This window comes from Rhinatrema bivittatum, chromosome 2 (genome assembly GCF_901001135.1).
Source record: "Rhinatrema bivittatum chromosome 2, aRhiBiv1.1, whole genome shotgun sequence".
NCBI classification, from domain to species: domain Eukaryota; kingdom Metazoa; phylum Chordata; class Amphibia; order Gymnophiona; family Rhinatrematidae; genus Rhinatrema; species Rhinatrema bivittatum.
This window is the reverse complement of record NC_042616.1, coordinates 719,831,622-719,854,069: the sequence shown is the minus strand read 5'-3', so window position 1 is coordinate 719,854,069 and position 22,448 is coordinate 719,831,622. Positions and strand designations below refer to the sequence as shown.

Sequence of the window (22,448 nt, the reverse complement as noted above, 5' to 3'; positions counted from 1 at the left end):
GGATTTTCAGTTGTCCTACCCAGCCTGGCAAAGGGTAGGAAAACAATCAGGAAGGCTCCGCAGGCAATCTGGAGGAGCCCCCCACAACCAAGGCTCCACTTGAGCATTTTTTTTTCTTTTTTGTCTGGCTACAAATTTAAGCGCCTTGACGAACTTAAAAAGAGTATTTTCTCCCAGTTTGACTTTTATAATCTATGACGCTGCTTGTTTCTGTTTTTGTCTTAATGTTACGATCCCCCCTGTTGCTGCGCTACAGGTTGTCTCTCACCTTCCGCCGGAGGCCGCTACGAAGCCAGGGCCTCGCCTGTGTTCCATCCGGGACTTGCTCCAGGGCCTGAGAGGCCTAGCTGTGCCTGTGGCTTGCATGCCTCTGCGTTTGGACTTCCTGTTTGGCGACGCCCTTCTCCTAGGGGCCGGCCCGCAGCTCTCTACCCCACTTATAGGGCCAGTGAGGGGCGGTCCTGGCAAACTCCTCCCAGGGAGTTGCCTACAACCTCCAGTATAAAAAGACTTTCTTGTCACTTGCAACTTGCCTTCGGATCGGGCTCCACAGTCGCCTGTACCTCCTCCTCGATCCAGGTCATCCGTGGTCGTACCTGCTTTGATGGTTCCTTGTCCTGTCTCTGTCCTGATGTCGGCCTGCAGATTGAGTGCTACAGTTGCCTGTACCTCTTCCTCGATCCAGGTCTTCTGTGGTCTGCCTTGTATTGATGGCTCCTTGTCCTGTCTCTGTCCGGATGTTTGCTTCCTGATGTTATTGACGTCTGCCTTGATGTGTTCCTGATGTCCTGATCCAGTTCCGCTTGTTCTGCCCTACGTCCTGTCTGGCTCCTGAGCCTTCTGGCCTGTTGGGCCCTGGAGTGGCCAACAGGTGGGATTCTTCCCTGCGCTCTGGAGCTTCCCTGCCTGCCAGCCGAAGGGGCTTCGGATGTCATTTGTCCCGGCATCGGAGTTCCTTCTCGACTGGACCTTTCCTGGTGCTCTCCTGTTCCCAGTGTGGTCCGCGACCAGCCTTCCTGGGCTGAGTAGGGCGCGTATGGGACGGGGTGGTCCGCAACTCAGTCCCGTGGGTGGGCTGAGTAGGGCGCCCTCTGGGACAGTGCCCATGTCTCCTTCCAGCCCTCTTCTTCGATGTCAGCTCTAGCCTTTGTCTACGATGTCTGCACCTGCCTTGTCTACGATGTCTTCAGTGTAAAGGACTCTGTCTGCCCTCGCCTCTGTCCGGCCTGCTGCCCATTGCCGTTCCCAGCGGCAGGTCCGAAAGGGCCGGGAACAGTCGGAAGACCGTTCATCAGTCAACTTCCCAGTGTTGGCTACCATGGGCGTGCAGGTCCGGCTGAGGGTCGGACTCCCTGCTTTTGTACCCGCCTGGCTCCCCATGCCTGCTCAGCTCATCTTCCACGGTGTGGCTTTGGGCTCCTCCTTGAGTCCTGCCGTGGCCCAAGGGCTCACCACCCGCTGGAGACGACCGCGCCCGCGTGCGCTCGTAACACTTAAGCCTCGGATATCACATACAGGTCCACACTGGACCAACCTCAGCTCAATGAGAGTTGGGGCATGGGGTGGAGGGGGCCTTCTCTGCCCATTGCTACCTCACACCCCCCAGAGAATTGATGGAAAGAGCCTGCAAGGAGGGAATAGCAGGCCCATACTGTATATGTGAGGACAATATCAGTCTTCAGGGGTTTCATGATATGCTAATTGTTATGGTTATGAGGTGTTGGAGTGGATTCTTGGGTACTGCGGTGATGGCCACTCCCACGGGGAGGAGCCCCGTGAGGAACCGCAGTACTAGGCTAGACTCTATACACGCAGACACAGAGAAGTTGTATTTATTGTACAGCTCAATGGTACTGCCCGGGGAGTGGGCAGCAGTGAAGGTAACCCAGTAGAAGTAGTCCAGGGGTCCTCAGCAGAGGAGACCAGTCTCACATCGAGCAGGAGAAAGGCAGCGCAGCTTAGCAGGGACAGGTCCCGGATGTAGACACAGAGCACTGAAGCTGAAGATGAGACAGACTGAAAGGGCTAGTACTCACTGAAGCAGAAGTTGTATAGTTGAAGGTCCTGGCAGGCAAAGGTTGTTCAGTGGCAGGCACCAGATTAGGGAGAGCAGGCCCTCGAGGAGCGAGTACCCGGTATCCCACGATAGGTACCTGAAATAGAGCAGAAGGTCCCCCGAGGAGTGGGTACCCAGGTTAGAGAAGAATTACTCCGAAGGGCAGAGAGAGCTTCTTGCGGCAGCTGGGAAGTGGCAGAGCAGCTTAGACCGGAGGCAATCCAATCCTTGCTAACTCAGTTTGTTAGCAAACAAAGGGCAGGCTAAATCCCAGGATGTGATGATGTCTCTCAGAGGGGGCGCCCCCGAGGTTCCCGCCATGACGTGGATAAAGATGTGGGTGGCATGCGCGCGAACACCGTCGCTGTTGCCGATCCGGGGACACCAGAGAGAGCGGCATGAAGATGCAGCAGCAGCCATCTTCCCAAGGCTTGAGGAGAGAGAAGGAAGAAAGGTGAGGCACAGAGGTCGAAGCCGTCTGAGACCGATGGACGCATCACTAATCTACATTTATTTTGGTAATTGCATCTGCATTATCTTTGTTTGCAAGTTTGCAGTAAATGGTCCCAGGGTCAGACATTGGTCAATGTCGAATATTCCTGAACAATCATGTTATGTTGCTTGCAATCTTGTATATTATTTCTGAATGCTGTCTTGACTGCTGGTGGCATACTGGATTGTTGATGTTTTCTCTCACCGTTCTTGAGCACTCACCAATATGGCTAAACTGAGAATTGTTTCCATTAATACTAAGGGGTTAAATTCCCCCCAGAAACGATCTCTTCTCTTTCGAGAACTTAATATACTTACTCCTGAGATAATTTTCCTCCAGGAAATTCATCTTTCACGGAAATATGAGTCCCTCATGAAATCTTCCAAATTTGCCCCACAATACTATTCTGCCAATAGTAAACTGGCTAAATATACTGGTTTGGGAATCCTGTTTGCCGCTAGCCTGGTAGTGGAATGTACTCTATATAAGCCAGACCCTAGGGGTCGATATTTACTATTGCGAGTCAAGATTCATGAGAATGAATATACGCTGCTTAATATATATGCCCCGAAGGCTTGATTTCCTTTCCTCGTTTGCCTCAAGGCCTCATCTAAAAAATTTATAAAATTCTGAACTCTCGCTTACCTTCTTAGCCTCACCATATCCAGGCCTGGGAGCAAGATATCGATTGTTGTCTATCTGACAACGATTGATCCTGGATTTTTACTAGAATCTCACATGGCTCGATTTCTACGTGGATCATGGAAGCAAACTATAAACTACTTTATCGATGGCACTTAACACCCCTTTGACTACACACATTTTGTGTCTCTCTGAAACCTCAATTTTGGTGACAGTGCTCACAATCTGGCTCATACCTACACATGTGGTGGGACTGTCCTCTCATTAAACCCGTGTGGCAAGCTGTTGCTGATACCATACAGGACATTCTTCATGTCTCATGCCAGCTAACATCTTCTTCAGCGCTTCTTAACATGCTAGAAGACACCTTTTCCTCATCAGAACAAACTTTCATATATCAACTCTGTACCGCCTGTCACGGTCGACCTCAAAGGCCATGCATACTGTCACGGTCGGCCTCAAAGGCCTGAGTTGTTTAGTGTGCCCTTGGTAGGGATGTGCAGACAAAAAGTTTATGTTGATAAGTCCATAAGTTGAAGGTGAGGGTCAATTTCGGTCAATATGGACATATGGAGAATTCCATAAGTTGAGGCTATGTCCATATGTTCACCGGTTCCCTAAATCAAAACTCCCTGGTGGTCCAGCGGGGAGTCAGGAAGCCATTCCTGTATTCCTTTGCGAGGAGCACGTGACGACATCACGTCGGAGTGACGCGGACGTCACGTGATTCACCGCGCCTCCGCTCCGGGACCCCCGTTGGACCCAACCGGAACTTTTTGCCAGCTTGGGGGGGGCCTCCTGACCCCCCCAAGCTGGGCATAAATCCACATATGAGCTGACATCTTTACACATATTTGGCCACCAATAAAATTGTTGAATTAAAGCTAATGTCCGTGCACGTCCCAGATGTCCAGCGATGCGGGAGTCGTGAGACCAGGATAACCCCTGGTTCCGAAATCTTTTGGAAACCACTGTTTTTCTTGGAGATATGGTCTTGGTGACGGAAAGAAGAATTCGAGCTGGATCAGTGATATGTTGTGTAGATTCATCAGGTTCGTCTGAACAGAAAGAATGGGAGAGAGCATCCGCACGAAGAGTTTTGACCACGGGTCTGTAAAGGAGCTCGAAGTCAAAACGAGTAAAGAAAAGAGCCCGACGAGCCTGACGTAGGTTAAGGCTCGTTGGGTTAAAGCTCGTTGGGAAGATGCTCAAGATTTTTGTGGTCCATATAAACAGTAATCCAATGTTGGGCTCCTTCAAGCCATTGATGCCATTCTTTGAATGCTAGTTTAATTGCTAAGAGTTTTTGTCACCAATGGCATAATTCCGCTCGGCTGAGGAAAACTTCTTGGAGAAAAAAGAACATGGATACAAAATACCTGAGGACTTGTGCTGACTGAGCACTGCTCCAACTCCATCGGATGAAGCGTCCACTTCCACCACAAAAGGGAGTCTCGAATCCGGGTGTTAAAGACACGGTTTCTGGAGAAAAGACTCTTTAAGTGTTCTAAAGGCTACTTCGGCTTCAATGGGCCATTGTTTGACATTAGCTCCTTTGCGTGTTAATGCAGTAAGTGTTGCGGCCAATTTAGAATAATTCTGAATGAAGCTGCAGTAGTAATTTGTGAAACCCAGGAATCTTTGGAGAGCCCGTAAGCCGTTGGGTTGAGGCCAATCTTGAATACTCTTAAGTTTTGCAGGATCCCTACTGAAGCCTTGACTAGAAATTGTATAACCTAGGAAAGGAAGGGCTTCCTTTTCAAAATGCATTTTTCTAATTTTGCGTATAAACAATTCTCCCTCAATCTTTGTAACACTTTGGTGACATCCTGTCTATGAGACTGCAGGTCTTTGGAAAATATCAGAATATCGACTAAATATACAACTACACAATCATAGAGAAGATCTCGAAAAATTTCATTCATCAAATTTTGAAAAACAGCAGGAGCATTGCAAAGTCCAAACTGCATAACCAGATACTCATAATGACCATCCCTGCTGTTGAATGCTGTTTTCCATTCATTCCCCTAACTTATCTGAACTAAATTATAAGCCTCACGGAATATTTTTGCTCCTTGTAAGCGATCAAACAACTCCGCTATGAGCGGTAATGGATAACATAACGATCTTTTAAGGTGATTGCATTTAGGCCTCGATAGTCAATACATGTTCGAAGAGTGCCATCTTTTTTGCTCACAAAGAAGAAACCCGCTCCTGCTAGAGAGGAAGACTGTCGAATAAAACCCTTTTGTAAATTTTCTTTGATATATTCAGACATAGCACGAGTTTCTGGAAGAGACAATGGATAAAACCCGACCTCGAGGTGGTGTAGAACCCGGCACGAGATTAATAGCACAATCATACTTCTGATGAGGGGGTAATGAGTCCGCAGCCTTTTAAGAGATGACATCTGCAAACTGGAGATAATGTGAAGGTAAGCTGTCAGGAGATAAGATGGTGGAAGAACAAGGTAGACCAATAGAGTTCCTCAAACAAGTCTTTTGACAAGCAGAATCCCAATGAGTCAATTGAAGGGAAGTCCAGTCAAATTGTGGATTATGTAACTGTAGCCAGGGAATTTGAGTACCACTGGATGAATAGCTTTCTGAATGACATAAAAAGCTAGATGTTCCTGATGTTGTGAATTTGTGCAAAATTATAATGGAATGGTGGTGTGTGTAATCTTCCCTGGAAGAGGATCCACATGAATGGAAGAAAGAGTCAGGGGTACAGGACAAGAACGAGTAGGAATAGACAATAGTGCCACAAGATCTTGCATTAAAAAATTTCCTTCGGCTCCAGAATCTACTAACGCTAAGGTGGAGAAATCTCGACCTCCTATGGAGAGAGTTACTGGCAGTGTTAATGGGGGAACAGGTGAGCCTAGACCTAGGACCAATCCCCCGGTGAATCCTAGGCCCGGGAGTTTCCCAGTCGGACAGGGCAATGAGCAATTAAGTGACCGGATTCTCCACAGTACAAGCAGAGTCCAGCCCATTGACATCACTGACGTTCCTCAGGAGTCAAGCCACTACGACCCAACTGCATGGGTTCATCCATCTGTTTGTCTGAAGAAGAAGGTGGATGTGAGGCTGGAGACGAATTTCGGATATGATTAACAGGTCCATGCCTCCTCAGTCCTTGACGTTTGTGGGAACACTCTTGCAGGCGTTGGTCAATTCTGCTATTAAGTCAATCAGAGCATCCAGAGATATTGGAAGTTCACGAGCAGCCAACTCGTCTTTAATCCTGGGAGCTAACTCATCTAAAAAGATAGTCTGAAGACAGTCTTCTCCTCAGTGGAGTTCAGTAGCCAGAGTATGAAATTCTACCATATAATCTGCCAGAGAACACCCACCTTGTCATATACATAGTAGTTCGTATCCAGAAACTGCCAAACGACCTGGTTCTTCAAAAACAGTCCGATAAAGATCTAAAAAAATAGAGGGAGATCTTGGAGAATGGGATCCGAGCATTCCCATAGAGGGGAAGCCAAGGCTAGTGCTTTTCCTTCAAGTAAGGATAAAATGAAGGTAGTCTTTGTAAGATTGTCTGGAAACAAAGAATTCTGGAGGCAAAAATGCATGTTGCATTGGTTTAGAAATCCCTGACATTGAAATGGATCTCCGGCATAACGAGGAGGAGCAGGTAGCGAAATAGCAGAACAGAAGGATGGTAGCAACATTGGAAGGCTCGACATAGAAGGAATTGGAGGTATGTTTCCAGGCATCATGGAATCAAAACGGGCCCTGAGCCAGTCCATGGAAGCCGCTAATGACTCGAAAGCTCTTTGCTGTTCCAAAATCTTCTGAGCTAGGCCTGGAATAGCTTCTGCCGGATCCATGGCCTTGGCAATCTGTTTTGAGCTTTTAAGAAGTGGATCCTTGAACTGAAGGAAGGTGATCCAGCTCATGAGATGGAATCCTTCCTTCAGAAGGCGAGACTGGACAAAAACTGAAACCCCGCTAAACTTCACCAGTACCAACCCACGTTCCCCTTAGGTTGAGCCCTTGGGTGCCGGGATCGGCTGGACTTAAGAAGATAAGATCATAAGAAATGCCATGCTGGGTCAGACCAAGGGTCCATCAAGCCCAGCATCCTGTTTCCAACAGAGGGCAAACCAGGCCACAAGAACACCTGGCAATTATCCAAACATAAGAAGATCCCATGCTACTGATGCAATTAATAGCAGTGGCTATTCCCTAAGTTCTCCTCCAAGAACGTATCCAAACCTTTTTTTGAACCCAGCTACACTAACTGCAGTAACCACATCCTCTGGCAACAAATTCTAGAGCTTTATTGTGTGTGAGTGAAAGAATTTTTTCCAATAGTCTTAAAATTTGCCACTTGCTAACTTCATGGAATGCCCCCTAGTCCTTCTATTATTCGAAAGTGTAAATAACCGAGTCACATCTACTCATTCAAGACCTCCCATGATCTTAAAGATCTCTATCATATCCCCCTCAGCTGTATCTTCTCCAAGCTGAAACAGCTCTAACCTCTTCAGCCTTTCCTCATAGGGGAGCTGTTCCATCCCCTTTAATGTATCGCTGGGAGGCAATACATTAAACAATGAACATTCTCCATCGCAACTATATCTTTTTTGAGATGTGGCGACCAGAATTGTACACAGTATACAAGGTGTGGTCTCACCATGGAGCGATATAGAGGCATTATGACATTTTCCGTTTTATTAACCATTCCCGCATAATAATTCCTAACATTCTGTTTGCTTTTTTGACTGCTGCAGCACACTGAGCCGACGATTTTAAAGTATTATCCACTATGATGCCTACATCTTTTTCCTGGGTGGTAGCTCCTAACATAGAACCTAACATCGTGTAACTACATCAAGGGTTATTTTTCCCTATATGCAACACCTTGCACTTGTCCACATTAAATTTCATCTGCCATTTGGATGCCCAATCTTCCAGTCTTGCAAGGTCCTCCTGTAATGTATCACAGTCTGCTTGTGATTTAACTACTCTGAATAATTTTGTATCATCTGCAAATTTAATAACCTCACTCGTCGTATTCCTTTCCAGATCATTTATGTTGTGAATAAGCTGTTTAGTGGAACCTTGGGCCGGCCTGCGGGAGACTGGAGAGAGATGGACTACAGTCTCTGCTTGAGGGCAGGCCGGGAGGCGAATACCAGGCAGGCAATGGACGGTGAGCTTCACCCAGGAAGCTGGTACTCCCCCGGGAGGAGCCCGTAGGAGCCCAGCTGCTTGGGACTTAGGAGATCACGGAAGCTGGAGCTGAAGCAGATGGGCAGGGATCCAGAATCAGGCAGGAACTGAAGCAGGACAGGAACTGGATCCAAGCTGGAACTGAAGCAGGACAGGTTACTAGAACCAAGCAGGGAACTGAAGCAGGGCAGGTACTGGATCCAAGCTGGAAACTGAAGCAAGACAGGTTACTGGGTCCAGCTGGAACGGAAGCAGGACAGGTATTGGAACCAAGCTGGAACTGAAGCAGGACAGGTACTGGATCCAAGCTGGAACTTGAAGCAGGACAAGTTACTGGAACCAGGCAGGAGCAAAGACAGGACTGGACACAGAAGCGTAGCAAGTCTTTGGCAGGAACGGAGCTGCTAACGCAATAACATGCTCTGGGGCTTGGAGCAACTGGGAACCGTAAGGAACCCCATTGCAAGGCGAAGTTCTGGGCTCCGTGGCGGCCTTACATAGGCCGCAGCGTCTGACGTCAGGGGTAAGGCGGAGCCTTCAGTGGCGGGAAAGGCCTTTATAAGCGCCGGCTCCTGCACGTGCACGCGCCTAAGGAGACGGCGTCCAGGAAGGTTTTCTCGTGCGGCGTCCCCCCCATGGGGACTCCGACGAAACAGGCCGCAGGCTCTCGGAAACGGAACGGGACCAGGAAGTGAGGTCGGGTTTGCGAACGGGACTGTAACAGTACCTCCCCTCGTATGCCCCCTCTTAGCAGGCCCGGGTTTTCCGGGGGTGATCTTGATGGAATGTCTTCAACAACTCCTTATCAAGAATGTTGCGGGCAGGCTCCCATGTGTTATCTTCAGGTCCAGAGCCTTCCCAGGCAATTAGATACTCCCACCGGCGTTGATGGAATCATACGTCGAGGACCTCCCGAACTTGATAGGTGGTATATCCTGGCACGGAAGGATCTGGAGAATCAGGAGCCCGGGGATGGTACCTGGAAAGAATGAGAGGCTTCAAGAGTGACACATGGAAAGACGGTGTGCACATGCATCGAGGAGGGTTAGCGCAAGCGATAGGAAACATCCCCTACACGCTTGGCAATACGGAATGGTCCACAGAACTTGGGGACGAGTCTGCGGGAGGGAATCCGAAGTTGCAGATTCTTTGTACTCAGCCAAAAGCGGTCTCCAGGGGGGTAGACTGGCGCTGGCTGTCGATGGCTGTCTGCCCATCTTTTGGCAGACCTGGCAGCTTCTTGTATGTTCCTTTGGATGGACTTCCATAGAGCAAGTAACTGGCGGGCGGAAAGCTGCACTGCTAGCAGCACACTAGGTTCAGGCGAAGGCAAGGGTGACCACAGCTGTTTCCCATAAACTGCTAGGAAGGGGGAGCTTCCTGTAGCGGAATGTGTATGATTGTTGTAAGAAAACTCCGCCCATGGGAGTAGCTTGGCCAATTCATCTTGTTTTCGTTTACAAAGGATCGTAGGAAAGTCTTTAAGGTCCGGTTTGTTCGTTCTGTCTGCCCATTGCTTTGGGGATGAAAGGCAGATGAGAGACTCAGTTGAATATTGAAGCGCTTGCATAAAGCCTTCCAATAGCGGGCGCTGAATTATTTATTTTATTTATTTATTTAACGCTTTTTATATACCGGCGTTCGTAGGACACATCATGTCGGTTTACAGGTAACTGTGAAAGGAAATTACAATGAACGAATTGTGAACCTCGGTCAGATACTATGGGGTAGATTTTCAAACCGCGCGATTTGGCGTACTTTTGCTGGCGCATCAGGCGCAAGCAAAAGTACGTGGCCAAACGTCGTGACGTCACATCTTCAGCGGCCAATTGTAGCTTCCCCCCGTGCAGGCGGCCATCTTGTCTTCCTCGGGAGGAGCTACGATCGCAATGTCTTTCCTGCTGATGGCCTCTAGAATAGTAAGTTTTGCAGGCGTCCAAAAGCGACTTACTTTTGGGATCTGTCAAGAAAAAAAACAAAATTGTCGCTTTTGAAAAAAAAAAAACCAAAATTGCTTTTGGTTTTTTTTTTCTTCGCCGTTGCTTCACCGTTGCAGTCTCCGTGGCAAGCCCAGTCCGGACATTGGAGGGGGGCTGCAACGTTTTTTTCGCTTTTTGTTTTTTGGCTTTGGGAGCAGGGGAGAGGACTGGGGCTGCCACGGAGACCGGCACCCCATGATCACGGCCGGGGCTTTTTTCGTTTTATTTTTTTTGCTTCGCCGATGTCAGTGTCTATTCTACCCTCCTCCCGGAGCAAGGCTGCTTTTCGCGCCCTGCTCCGGGAGGAGGGGAGAACAGACACTGACAGCGGCGAAGCAACTTCCTGGTATCTGTCATTTCAAATGACATTTGAAATGACAGATACCAGCGTGGCGTGAAGCCTTAGGCCCGCGCACCCAGGATACTGTATAGGCGTTCTATCCAGTAAAATGGGTTGCGCGGGTCTAAGGCATTACGGACGCGGTTTACATTTACATAAAATTAGTGTTCAGGATCGAGCGGTAGGTGAGCTGCACTGTGCGTGCGGCAACCGCTGGTGCCGTAGGCACTAACGCAGCTCTTCCTACCGCTCGGTACTGGATAGACCCGTGTGTCTGGTAACCCTCATTGCCATCCACTGTAAAAAAGTGCTGAACGCTTCAAAAGAGGTGCAAGAAATTGCACAACCCATGGGCAAACAACGATCTACATAATATTCTTTTTCAAATACGAAACCCAGTAAATCAAAGCTCTCAGGATGTATTGGCAACAATCAAAATGCCACTTCAATGTCAGCCTTGGCCAACAGGGCCCCCTTACCAGCCTTCTTTATCAACGCTAAAGCCTCATCAAAAGATGCATATCTAATCGAGCATGCAACTCTTGGAATAAAATCGTTGACCGACTCACCCGGAGGATATGATAAATTCAAAATCAATCTGAACTTTCCTGGGACTTTCTTTGGTATAACCGCCAGGGGAGACACATGCATATGTTCAAAAGGTTTAGACTCAAAAGGACCAGTCACCCTTCCAAACCTAAGTTCCGACTGAATCTTCTCTCGAGCCACCTCCGCTTTTCTAGCTACTGACCGAGCATTTCCCAACCTCCCACCACAACCCGGACCCTCATATGGAATACGAAAACCTGTACTAAAACCAATACTTAAGAACTTTGCTTTATCAACATCAGGATAACACTGCAACCATTTAAGTAACACTGAGAGAACCACTGGTGATTCAGCTTTAGTACGCAACTGCTCAAGGTTTTCCTCCTTTGGCTGCCCCTATACTCTGGCCCTGAGGGCATTTCATTGCAGGTTGAACTCCTCCGCATGTCAAGCACGCATGCCTAAATTTACACTTGGGAAAACGCATGTGAGTTTGTTATAACGCCAGCAGACGTCTGATCCCCTGCCTGCACCTGTGCCGCCACTCTCCAACATTTTGCTACTCCCTTGCCTTCGAAAGGAACTCACCTTCCCGCTGCCTCCTCCTCCTCCCATGGTGGGGCCACTTCCAAGACCTCCTAATCCTGCCAGTTTCCCTTCTTTCTCTGTCTTCTGTGTCATCTGCGTTAACCATAGGTGTATATCCTGAGACCCCCAGGACATAAACCTATTGCCTGCCATCTTGACCCGAATAATCTTTGAAAGCTCCTAATATGCTGTCCGCGTAGGACAACAATGCGCCATACTGAGAGGGATCAAAATGCCCCACCAAACTGGCCAATCTCAAAAATCCCCTCATCCAATTGATCACATTTTTTGAAATTTTTGGGCCCGACCCCTTTCTTTTTCCCTTTTTCTTTGCCTTCTTACTGTCCTTGCATCACCCCCATCTCCCTTCTAATAATTTGAAAATGTCTACGTATTTACATTTCCGAATTCTCCTCACTAATCGCTTGAGGACCTCTTCCCACAACTCCATTAAAGAGGCTAACGTGGGGTGCCCCATGTCCTGCCTGGGTCCTTCATCCAACACTGATCTCCTAAACGGTCCCTGCTCGCTAGAGCTGGAGGACGATGACGAACTAGTTGAGGAACTCGAACTGGGGCTTCTATTCTTTCTTTTCATGGGCCTGTCCTTTAAAGACTCTTCTCTACCTTGATTACCTGTCCCTGCTCCTGCTGCACAACTCTCTGGCACCCCTTCAGTCTGTCCCTCGTTCTCCCGTCTATTGACTCCGGACCCCTCAGGTCTTACAGGAACCGCTTTCTCTTTCCACGCCTCCTGCCTCGAAGTTCCTGGGAAAACCTCCTCCGCCGATCCTGGAAAAGAAAAAACATTCCTGTCCCCACCCTCCCTGTACCCCGTGTCCCTCATCCAACACTGATCTCCTAACCGGTCCCTGCTCGCTAGAGCTGGAGGATGATGACGAACTAGTTGAGGAACTCGAACTGGGGCTTCTATTCTTTCTTTTCATGGGCCTGTCCTTTAAAGACTCTTCTCTACCTTGATTACCTGTCCCTGTTCCTGCTGCATAACTCTCTGGCACCCCTTCAGTCTGTCCCTCGTTCTCCCGTCTATTGACTCTGGACCCCTCAGGTCTTACAGGAACCGCTTTCTCTTTCCACGCCTCCTGCCTCGAAGTTCCTGGGAAAACCTCCTTCGCCGATCCTGGAAAAGAAAAAACATTCCTGTCCCCACCTTCCCTGTACCCCGTGTCCCCTGGTGTCAATAAAGGCATTGCTTTGCCAACCCCTCTGCCACGAATCACCTCTGGGGTGATCAGGGTAGCTCTGCAACACCCTTCTACCCTGCTCAGATCCGTCTGCCCATGCTCTCCCTCCATGCCATTCCCTGCTCCCCTGAAACTCCCTATCACTTTCTGCACCTCCTCTGCCCAATCTGGCCTCTACGAAATGCCCCAGAATGTCAGCAATGAACTCCGCCTGCGATAATCTGCCCTGAACATCCGACTCCTCTGCCCTCCCTATGCTGCTACCAGCCCCATGACCCCGGTGACCCCTGCTGAAAGATCTCTGTCCCCGAGCGCTGCCTAGGACCGTTCTGCCTCTTAGGTCCTCGCTCCTTCTGACTCCTTTATGGCTACTACAGCTCCCTTGAAAACTAGCTGCAGGCACAGGACAAACGGGTGAGGCACAACGCCCCCTCCCCTTCCTTCTGCCCTCATTGGCCCGTGGAGCCCCTACGCCATTGCCACCCATATCCCTCTCCTTTCCCTTCTTATCCCTCAGCTTGCCTCTCCCCCTCCCCACCCCCAAATCGGTCTGCAAAACCGGAGGAGGACCGACCGCAGCCGGGCCCTCCGTGGGGATAAAAGCAGGGAACACTTCCGGGAACGAAACCGCCACGGAAACGCCCCTCCCCCGCTCCACCCCTGAAGTAAGGGAACCGTCGTCCCTAGGATCACCTGGGGCTGCAATGAAAGAAAATTGTTCCGCCGGCCATGCCGCATGAGAAACATGGATGTGGGAGGTCCTGCATCCCTACGACGAACCATCCGCCACCTCCTCCGACTCCGGGCCGCTCTCACCTGAGTCGGAGGGTCTGTCGGGCCTGGACGCCGGGAGGGAGAAACACGGGGGCGAAGACTGGGGGCGGGGCCGGCCGGGAAGCCCGAGGCTCGGGGCGGGTAAAGCCCGAGGAGCCCTCCAAAACAGACCTACCTGGCGGATCAGGAACCCTGCCAGAAGCAGAAGCTTCAGCCTCAGCACGGGTGCTGCCGATCGTCTCCTCCACCGGCCCCCGAGCTCCCCTCTCTCTGCTCCTTTTCATGGTGATCTCCCTGCCTACCAAAGGTAAACGCCCTGCGGATCCCTGATTTTTGCCCGCGTCAACCTGGCAACGGCGCAAAAAGCAAGCACTGCCCTTTGCCTCGCTGCTCAAGCTAACTGAGGCACCCAAGAAAAGGCACCAAGGCTCGTTACCCCATGGTAACCAATAGCGAGGCAGCAATTCAAACTGCTGCCGTCGCCATGGGTTACCTCCCCCTCGCCCCCCTCCTTATCAGCTCCCTGCTTGCTCCTTGTTATATTCAGCAGGGCGGGACAAGCCCGGGCTGCTTCTCCTTCCCCTTTTCCTCATTTTTCCCTGCCACTGAAGCAGAGAGCAATAATGCAGTTGCATCAACAGTATGAAGGCTTATTGTTAAAGGGGTACATTTTAATAGGAGTGCACTCGCGCAGTTTCTGGCGTGCGCACATGGACAAGCCAATTTTATAACATGCGCACTTATCCCTAGTTCATATATCATTTAGTGCCTGATTTACTGTTGGGTTTGTGGTATATTGTGGACTCTTGGTCGAAGTGGCTATGACTCCTCCCATGGGGAGGGGCCCCATGGGGAACCACAACGATTGACTAGACTCTAGGAAGCAGACACTGAGGAAAGAAAGCTTTATTATACTGCTGTTGATGAGTTGAATCTTGCCCAAGGAACAGACAGTGCTGTAGTCCAGCGATATCTCAGTAAGCTCAAACAGTTTCTGTAGATGATAGTCTCATCCAGATGTAGCAAAGGTCCGGTAGTGTTCCGCAGTGCGGGATAGGCCGTGAACCTGGAGGGTAGAATGAGAAGAGCTGGAGCATAGAGATACTCACAGAGTAGCAGTGCTGATAACTTCCTTCAGTAGTTGAATGAAGCGAGGGACCAGAGGCCCAAGGTGCAGGGGATACCCTGAGCAGAATAGGCACTTGAGGAGCGAGTACCTAGGAGCGCCGAGGGTTCCTGAAAGAAAGCAGACAGGACCCCCGAGGAGCGGGTGTCCTTAAGGTTAGGCAGATTAGCCCCGGAGGGTAAGTAGAAGTGAGAGGCCCCCGAGGAGCGGGTAACTGGAGCTTCCGTAGGAGCGAGATACCCCGAAGGGTAGTGAGGAATTCAAGCAAGCAGCTTAGAAGCGGTCAGAGTAGCAAAACCATAGTCCTTGCTAACTCGTTGAATTGGAGCGGAGTGGAGGTTTAAATACCCAGAGGTACTGATGTCATGCGGTGGGGCCGCCCCCGAGGTTCCCACCATGACGTATTCAAAAACATAGGCAGTGTGCGCGCACGTGCCCTAGAAGACCTCAGGAAGAAGCATGGTGGACGGGCACATCCATGCTGGCTCGGAGATGCCGAGGGTTTCGGCAGACAGCAGCGGAGACAGCCATCCTTCCAAGGGAGGAGGAAAAGGGTAGAAGAGAGGTGAGGCAGAGCGGTCGCAGCCATCTGCGACCGACGGACGCAACATTTACTAAGACTTTTCTCCCATTCTGTGTCTAAGGAGAAAAATGCTTAGTAAATGAGCCACTTAGGGGGTCATTTTCCAAAGCAATCGCACGCAAAAAGGGACTTTTTGCATGCGATCACTAAATGGGGGCTGAGTCGGGGTGGCGTTAAGACCAGAACAGGAGGAGTCGGGGTGGCTCCAGGGCGGATGCTGCGAAGACATCGCGGACAGCAAAAAGGCAAGAACCCTTTTTGCTGCCAATTTCGCGCCCATTAGCACAACCTTTTATGATGGCGCTATTGGGTGCGAAAGCCGGCAGCGATCGCACCGCAGAAGTGCGATCGCTGCCGGCTTTCGCAGGCCCCCCCCCCCAGTACCAAGCGATTCAAAGAGCCCGGTGGTATTAGAGAATCTAGGCCTTAGTTTGATACATCTGATACTTTATTTGATTCAAAAAATTAAACAGTAGCAAAAATAGCAATAGTAGGCTGGTAATCTGAATTTACAGAAACTATAAACTCCTATGATAGTTTGTTGAGGTTGATATCACTTTCCTGTGAGCTGGAGGAAGCATAGGTGAATAGCAGACATGGGAAGAATAAACTAAAAGTTTAAATCCTGGAAATGGATCATTGTTTTTGCTTGCTAAGAAAGTATAGTCTGTAGACTTGTGGAATACTACAATACAAGACTTCTGTAAGCTGCTGCTCTTGATACAAATATTTACTTTTACTCGCCCTGGAACAATATCTCTATTTACTATGAAGCAATACAAAAGTCTCATCATGCATTGTGACATCTGAAAGGCAGTCAGTTATCTTCTGTGCCCTGGGATTTAGAAGGCAGATCAAAGCAGCCCAGAGAAGAAATGTAAAATGGAAGAGGTATCAGGAATACAATAAAGATTAATTTTAAACTTGATCAAATATAATGTAAAAATGAAAAAAATTTTGAGGTTTCTGCTCTATAAAGAAAAAGTTTGTAAATGGTATCTAGGATCTATTTAGTTAGAGACTAGGAGGATACGTTTCAGATAACTCCATGCGGCCGCATATATGCGCGTATATGACTGCGCAGACATTTACAATAGTATTTTGTAACTTATGCATATCGAACACGCGTATATTATACAATACGAATATGTCTACCCCCCAAGATATGCATGTGTGTATTCTTACGTGCGAATATATGGAATGCATACAATGCGAATGTTTCAATGTAAATGATGACATAGACTTAATTGGCATCTCAGAGACATGGTGGAAAGAGGATAACCAATGGGACAGTGCTATACCGGGGTACAAATTATATCGCAATGACAGAGAGGAGCAGTCGGGAGGAGGTGTGGCGCTTTATGTCCGGGATGGCATAGAGTCCAACAGGATAAACATCCTGCATGAGACTAAATACAAAATTGAATCTTTATGGGTAGAAATCCCTTGTGTCACAGGGAAGACTACAGTGATAGGGGTATACTACCGTCCACCTGGTCAAGATGGTGAGATGGACAGTGAAATGCTAAGAGAAATTAGGGAAGCTAACCAAATTGGTAGTGCAGTAATAATGGGAGACTTCAATTACCCCAATATAGACTGGGTAAATGTATCATCGGGTCACGCTAGAGAGATAACGTTCCTGGATGGAATAAATGATAGCTTTATGGAGCAATTGGTTCAGGAACCGACGAGAGAGGGAGCAATTTTAGATCTAATTCTCAGTGGAGCACAGGACTTGGTGAGAGAGGTAACGGTGGTGGGGCCGCTTGGCAATAGTGATCATAATATGATCAAATTTGATTTAATGACTGGAAAAGGAACAGTGTGCAAATCCAAGGCTCTCGTGCTAAACTTTCAAAGGGAAACTTTGATAAAATGAGAAAAATTGTTAGAAAAAAACTGAAAGGAGCAGCTACAAAAGTAAAAAATGTCCAAGAGGCGTGGTCATTGTTAAAAAATACCATTCTAGAAGCACAGTCCAGATGTATTCCACACATTAAGATAGGTGGAAAGAAGGCAAAACGATTACCGGCATGGTTAAAAGGGGAGGTGAAAGAAGCTATTTTAGCCAAAAGATCTTCATTCAAAAATTGGAAGAAGGATCCAACAGAAGAAAATAGGATAAAGCATAAACATTGGCAAGTTAAATGTAAGACATTGATAAGACAGGCTAAGAGAGAATTTGAAAAGAAGTTGGCTGTAGAGGCAAAAACTCGCAGTAAAAACTTTTTAAAATATATCCGAAGCAGAAAGCCTGTGAGGGAGTCAGTTGGACCGTTAGATGATCGAGGGGTTAAAGGGGCACTTAGAGAAGATAAGGCCATCGCGGAAAGATTAAATGATTTCTTTGCTTCGGTGTTTACTGAAGAGGATGTTGGGGAGGTACCCGTAATGGAGAAGGTTTTCATGGGTAATGATTCAGATGGACTGAATCAAATCACGGTGAACCTAGAAGATGTGGTAGGCCTGATTGACAAACTGAAGAGTAGTAAATCACCTGGACCGGATGGTATACACCCCAGAGTTCTGAAGGAACTAAAAAATGAAATTTCAGACCTATTAGTAAAAATTTGTAACTTATCATTAAAATCATCCATTGTACCTGAAGACTGGAGGATAGCAAATGTAACCCCAATATTTAAAAAGGGCTCCAGGGGCGATCCGGGAAACTACAGACCGATTAGCCTGACTTCAGTGCCAGGAAAAATAGTGGAAAGTGTTCTAAACATCAAAATCACAGAACATATAGAAAGACATGGTTTAATGGAACAAAGTCAGCATGGCTTTACCCAGGGCAAGTCTTGCCTCACAAATCTGCTTCACTTTTTTGAAGGAGTTAATAAACATGTGGATAAAGGTGAACCGGTAGATATAGTATACTTGGATTTTCAGAAGGCATTTGACAAAGTTCCTCATGAGAGGCTTCTAGGAAAAGTAAAAAGTCATGGGATAGGTGGCGATGTCCTTTCGTGGATTGCAAACTGGCTAAAAGACAGGAAACAGAGAGTAGGATTAAATGGGAAATTTTCTCAGTGGAAGGGAGTGGACAGTGGAGTGCCTCAGGGATCTGTATTGGGACCCTTACTGTTCAATATATTTATAAATGATCTGGAAAGAAATACGACGAGTGAGATAATCAAATTTGCAGATGACACAAAATTGTTCAGAGTAGTTAAATCACAAGCAGATTGTGATAAATTGCAGGAAGACCTTGTGAGACTGGAAAATTGGGCATCCAAATGGCAGATGAAGTTTAATGTGGATAAGTGCAAGGTGATGCATATAGGGAAAAATAACCCATGCTATAATTACACGATGTTGGGTTCCATATTAGGTGCTACAACCCAAGAAAGAGATCTAGGTGTCATAGTGGATAACACATTGAAATCGTTGGTTCAGTGTGCTGCGGCAGTCAAAAAAGCAAACAGAATGTTGGGAATTATTAGAAAAGGAATGATAAATAAAACGGAAAATGTTATAATGCCTCTGTATCGCTCCATGGTGAGACCGCACCTTGAATACTGTGTACAATTCTGGTCGCCGCATCTCAAAAAAGATATAATTGCGATGGAGAAGGTACAGAGAAGGGCTACCAAAATGATAAGGGGAATGGAACAACTCCCCTATGAGGAAAGACTAAAGAGGTTAGGACTTTTCAGCTTGGAGAAGAGACGACTGAGGGGGGATATGATAGAGGTGTTTAAAATCATGAAAGGTCTAGAACGGGTAGATGTGAATCGGTTATTTACTCTTTCGGATAGTAGAAAGACTAGGGGACACTCCATGAAGTTAGCATGGGGCACATTTAAAACTAATCGGAGAAAGTTCTTTTTTACTCAATGCACAATTAAACTCTGGAATTTGTTGCCAGAGAATGTGGTTCGTGCAGTTAGTATAGCTGTGTTTAAAAAAGGATTGGATAAGTTCTTGGAGGAGAAGTCCATTACCTGCTATTAAGTTCACTTAGAGAATAGCCACTGCCATTAGCAATGGTTACATGGAATAGACTTAGTTTTTGGGTACTTGCCAGGTTCTTATGGCCTGGATTGGCCACTGTTGGAAACAGGATGCTGGGCTTGATGGACCCTTGGTCTGACCCAGTATGGCATTTTCTTATGTTCTTATCTTATGTTCTTAATCAAAGCAGGTATTTTTCCTACCAATTTTGAAAATATATGTGCCTCCATTTTACGCTGAAAAAAGTTAGGACTTTCTCGCAGGAAACCCTATGATTGAGCAGAAGTCAGTATATTTTAAAATATGCACATGTAATTGAAATTACCAGTTTCCAATGTCTACACCACTTAGCCCAGTCCTTCCTCAGGTCATCAAGACCCTTCTGGTTCTTATATCCCCCAGTTCATCCAGACCTCTCACCCAGCCAATAGTATACAATAAACAGGTCAGATATCAATTCCATGAGATAAGTAGCAGGTGTAAAATTACACAAATAAGATGCCAAATGTATGTGCATAAGTGTTTTATAAAATTGCAACTTACATTCATAACTGTTGGCCCAACACTGGAAGGCCCCTAGACCAGCCCCTTTTTTTTTGCATGTATATGTGTGTGCAAAATGTAAAGTATATAGTACTTTCAATGTTTAAAAAATAGTGATTGCATGAGTACAAGCTACTTTCATGTATATATGTTAATTTTTATTTATTTTATTTAAAGGTTTTTTATATACCGCGGAACGTTTCAAACATCTCATCGGTTTACAATGAACAATAATTTAGCAACAGGCTTTACAATCAATTCAGAAAGAACAAGCATATATCAATAAACAAGGCAATGAGTCAACATATGGTACAATTGAATCCCATCTAATCTCATGGGAGAAACTATGTATAATTACCAACAATATAAAATTAGGTGTATTATGTACAAATAATAATATACAATCTATGTATATTTAAGTACATTCAGGCAGAGGAAGAGGCAGAAAGTGGTGAAAGGGAGGGGGGGGAGAGGGTATAACTCCTTGAAAATTCACCTTTAAGAGTAACAATAAAAAAGATTCAACTATAATCTACTTTTTTTTTTTTTAGAGAAGAGAAGCTTGACAATTATAAAAATTGTATAAACTGGTTAGAAGCAGACAATACACAATGTGATTTGGTGGATGCTGTTAGCTCTCTGTATCAACACATAAGCCAGATTTGAACATCCCTCCAGAAAAGACTAGAGTCTTCTCCTTTATCTTTTCAAGCATAGAGTATACTGACAATCCTAAAACTGTTTTTTAAAAGTCAACATGAACTAAAAAAGGATGAGAGCATGTACTAATTATTTCTGCATTTCTTTTAGAAAACTGGGAGGAGTTCACCAACGCCATTTCATAAAAAAGATAAGCAGCCACCTCGCTTACTATCAGCTAGTGTAGTGGAATATAAAGACTACTTGAAGAAAAAGCCAGACAGTGCAACCTCTAAATCTGAAAGCAGTGGAAAGAGGTATGTTCTGCTGTCCTTTTATTATACAGAATGTGCTTTTACTACTTTCACTGTTAGCCCTGCTCCTTTTACAAACTATGGATATCACAGCTATCTAAAGCAACAGTGTTGTTGTTTACTTGCTGTTTGCAGTAAGATCTTTTATTGCTGCTGTGTGTCCCTCTGGCCACCTGTTGAATAATAAAAATCATAATAAACAGTATTTTTCAGCTTACCTGGTTTACCTACTTTTTACTACGTCTTTAGTTCTTAATTCTAGGTCTTTTTTTCACAGGTATCCTTTATTTCTCATATGTTTTGGAATAAAAGATGTATATCCTTAACTGTCCCAGACCTTTCAACTCTCCTTCCCTAAGTCCATTCTCTAGCTCAGGAGTAGACAATTGCAGTTGTGGAATGCCACAACCAGGTCTGTTTTTCAGGATAACCACAATAAATATGTATGAAATATATATTTGCATACAGCGGAGGTAGGGCATGCAAATATATCTCATACATATTATTTGTGGCTATCCTGAACACCAGACTTCTTTGTGGCACTTCAGGACTGGAATTGTCTACCTCTGCTCTAGCTGTTTTATATTTTTATGTATTTATAGCTCATTATTATAAAAATATTAGGGGCTCTGGGTGATCATTGTGTCATGTCTGCACATGACCTCAATCAGAGAAGTGGGAGGAGATATAGCGAACAAGGAAGGAGCTCCAATGTCTGCATCACGAGGCCAGCTAGTGCAGTGCACTGCCAGCAATGGAAAAATTGGTGTGGTTTCTTGGGCCCCACCAGTACAACAGAAAAAGAGGAGCAGCAGCACACACAGCTGAAGGGCTGGTGGGAGTTTCCCAAGCCCCATCAGCACAAGGAATAGAAAAGAAAACTAAATGGAGGCATTGGTAGCAGAAGGGCTGGTAAGGATTTACTAAGTCCTAACAGCACAAGTTAAAAAAAAAAAGAAACCAAATGAAGGCTCTTAGAGCAGAAGAGCTGGTGGAGGTTTCCTGGGCCGCATCATTTAAAAAAAAATAAAAATCAAACTCAAAACAAACAGTGTGTTACGCCCGTCAGTCGCAGATGTCTGCGACCACTTCTGTTCACCTCTTTCTTTTCCGCATTGACTCCATTGGGGAAAGTGGCTGCCTCCGCCAGCTACCGCCGACCCACCTGGCATTCCCGGGATGGCGTGGGTGCTGCCGACCGTCATCTTGCCTTTGGGATCACATAGGCGCGCGAGCGCGCGCACAGGTCAGTCTTAAGCACAGCTTGGTGGGAATCTCAGGGGCATCCCCCTCTGATGACATCTCCACTCCTGGATACTTAAGCCTACTGAACCTGACCACTGATGACTTGTCAACGAGTTCCCTCATTGCTGATTCCACACCTCATGCTACGACTTCCGTTCCAGCTCTTACTCTGGGGAGACACCCCCTGGGTACTCGCTCCTCGGGGGCCCTTCCTTGTCTC

The 22,448-nt window shown here is 46.9% G+C and overlaps 1 protein-coding gene across 3 annotated transcripts in view; it reads left to right on the top strand.

The window, feature by feature from the left end:
- Nucleotides 1-22,448, top strand: part of RGS22 (regulator of G protein signaling 22) — a 915,000-nt gene that overhangs the window by 387,780 nt on the left and 504,772 nt on the right. For all 3 annotated transcript variants that reach the window (XM_029591789.1, XM_029591788.1, XM_029591791.1), the window contains exon 11: nt 20,841-20,986. In XM_029591789.1, the coding sequence (XP_029447649.1) occupies nt 20,841-20,986 (146 nt within the window). The remainder of the gene's footprint in view (nt 1-20,840; nt 20,987-22,448) is intronic.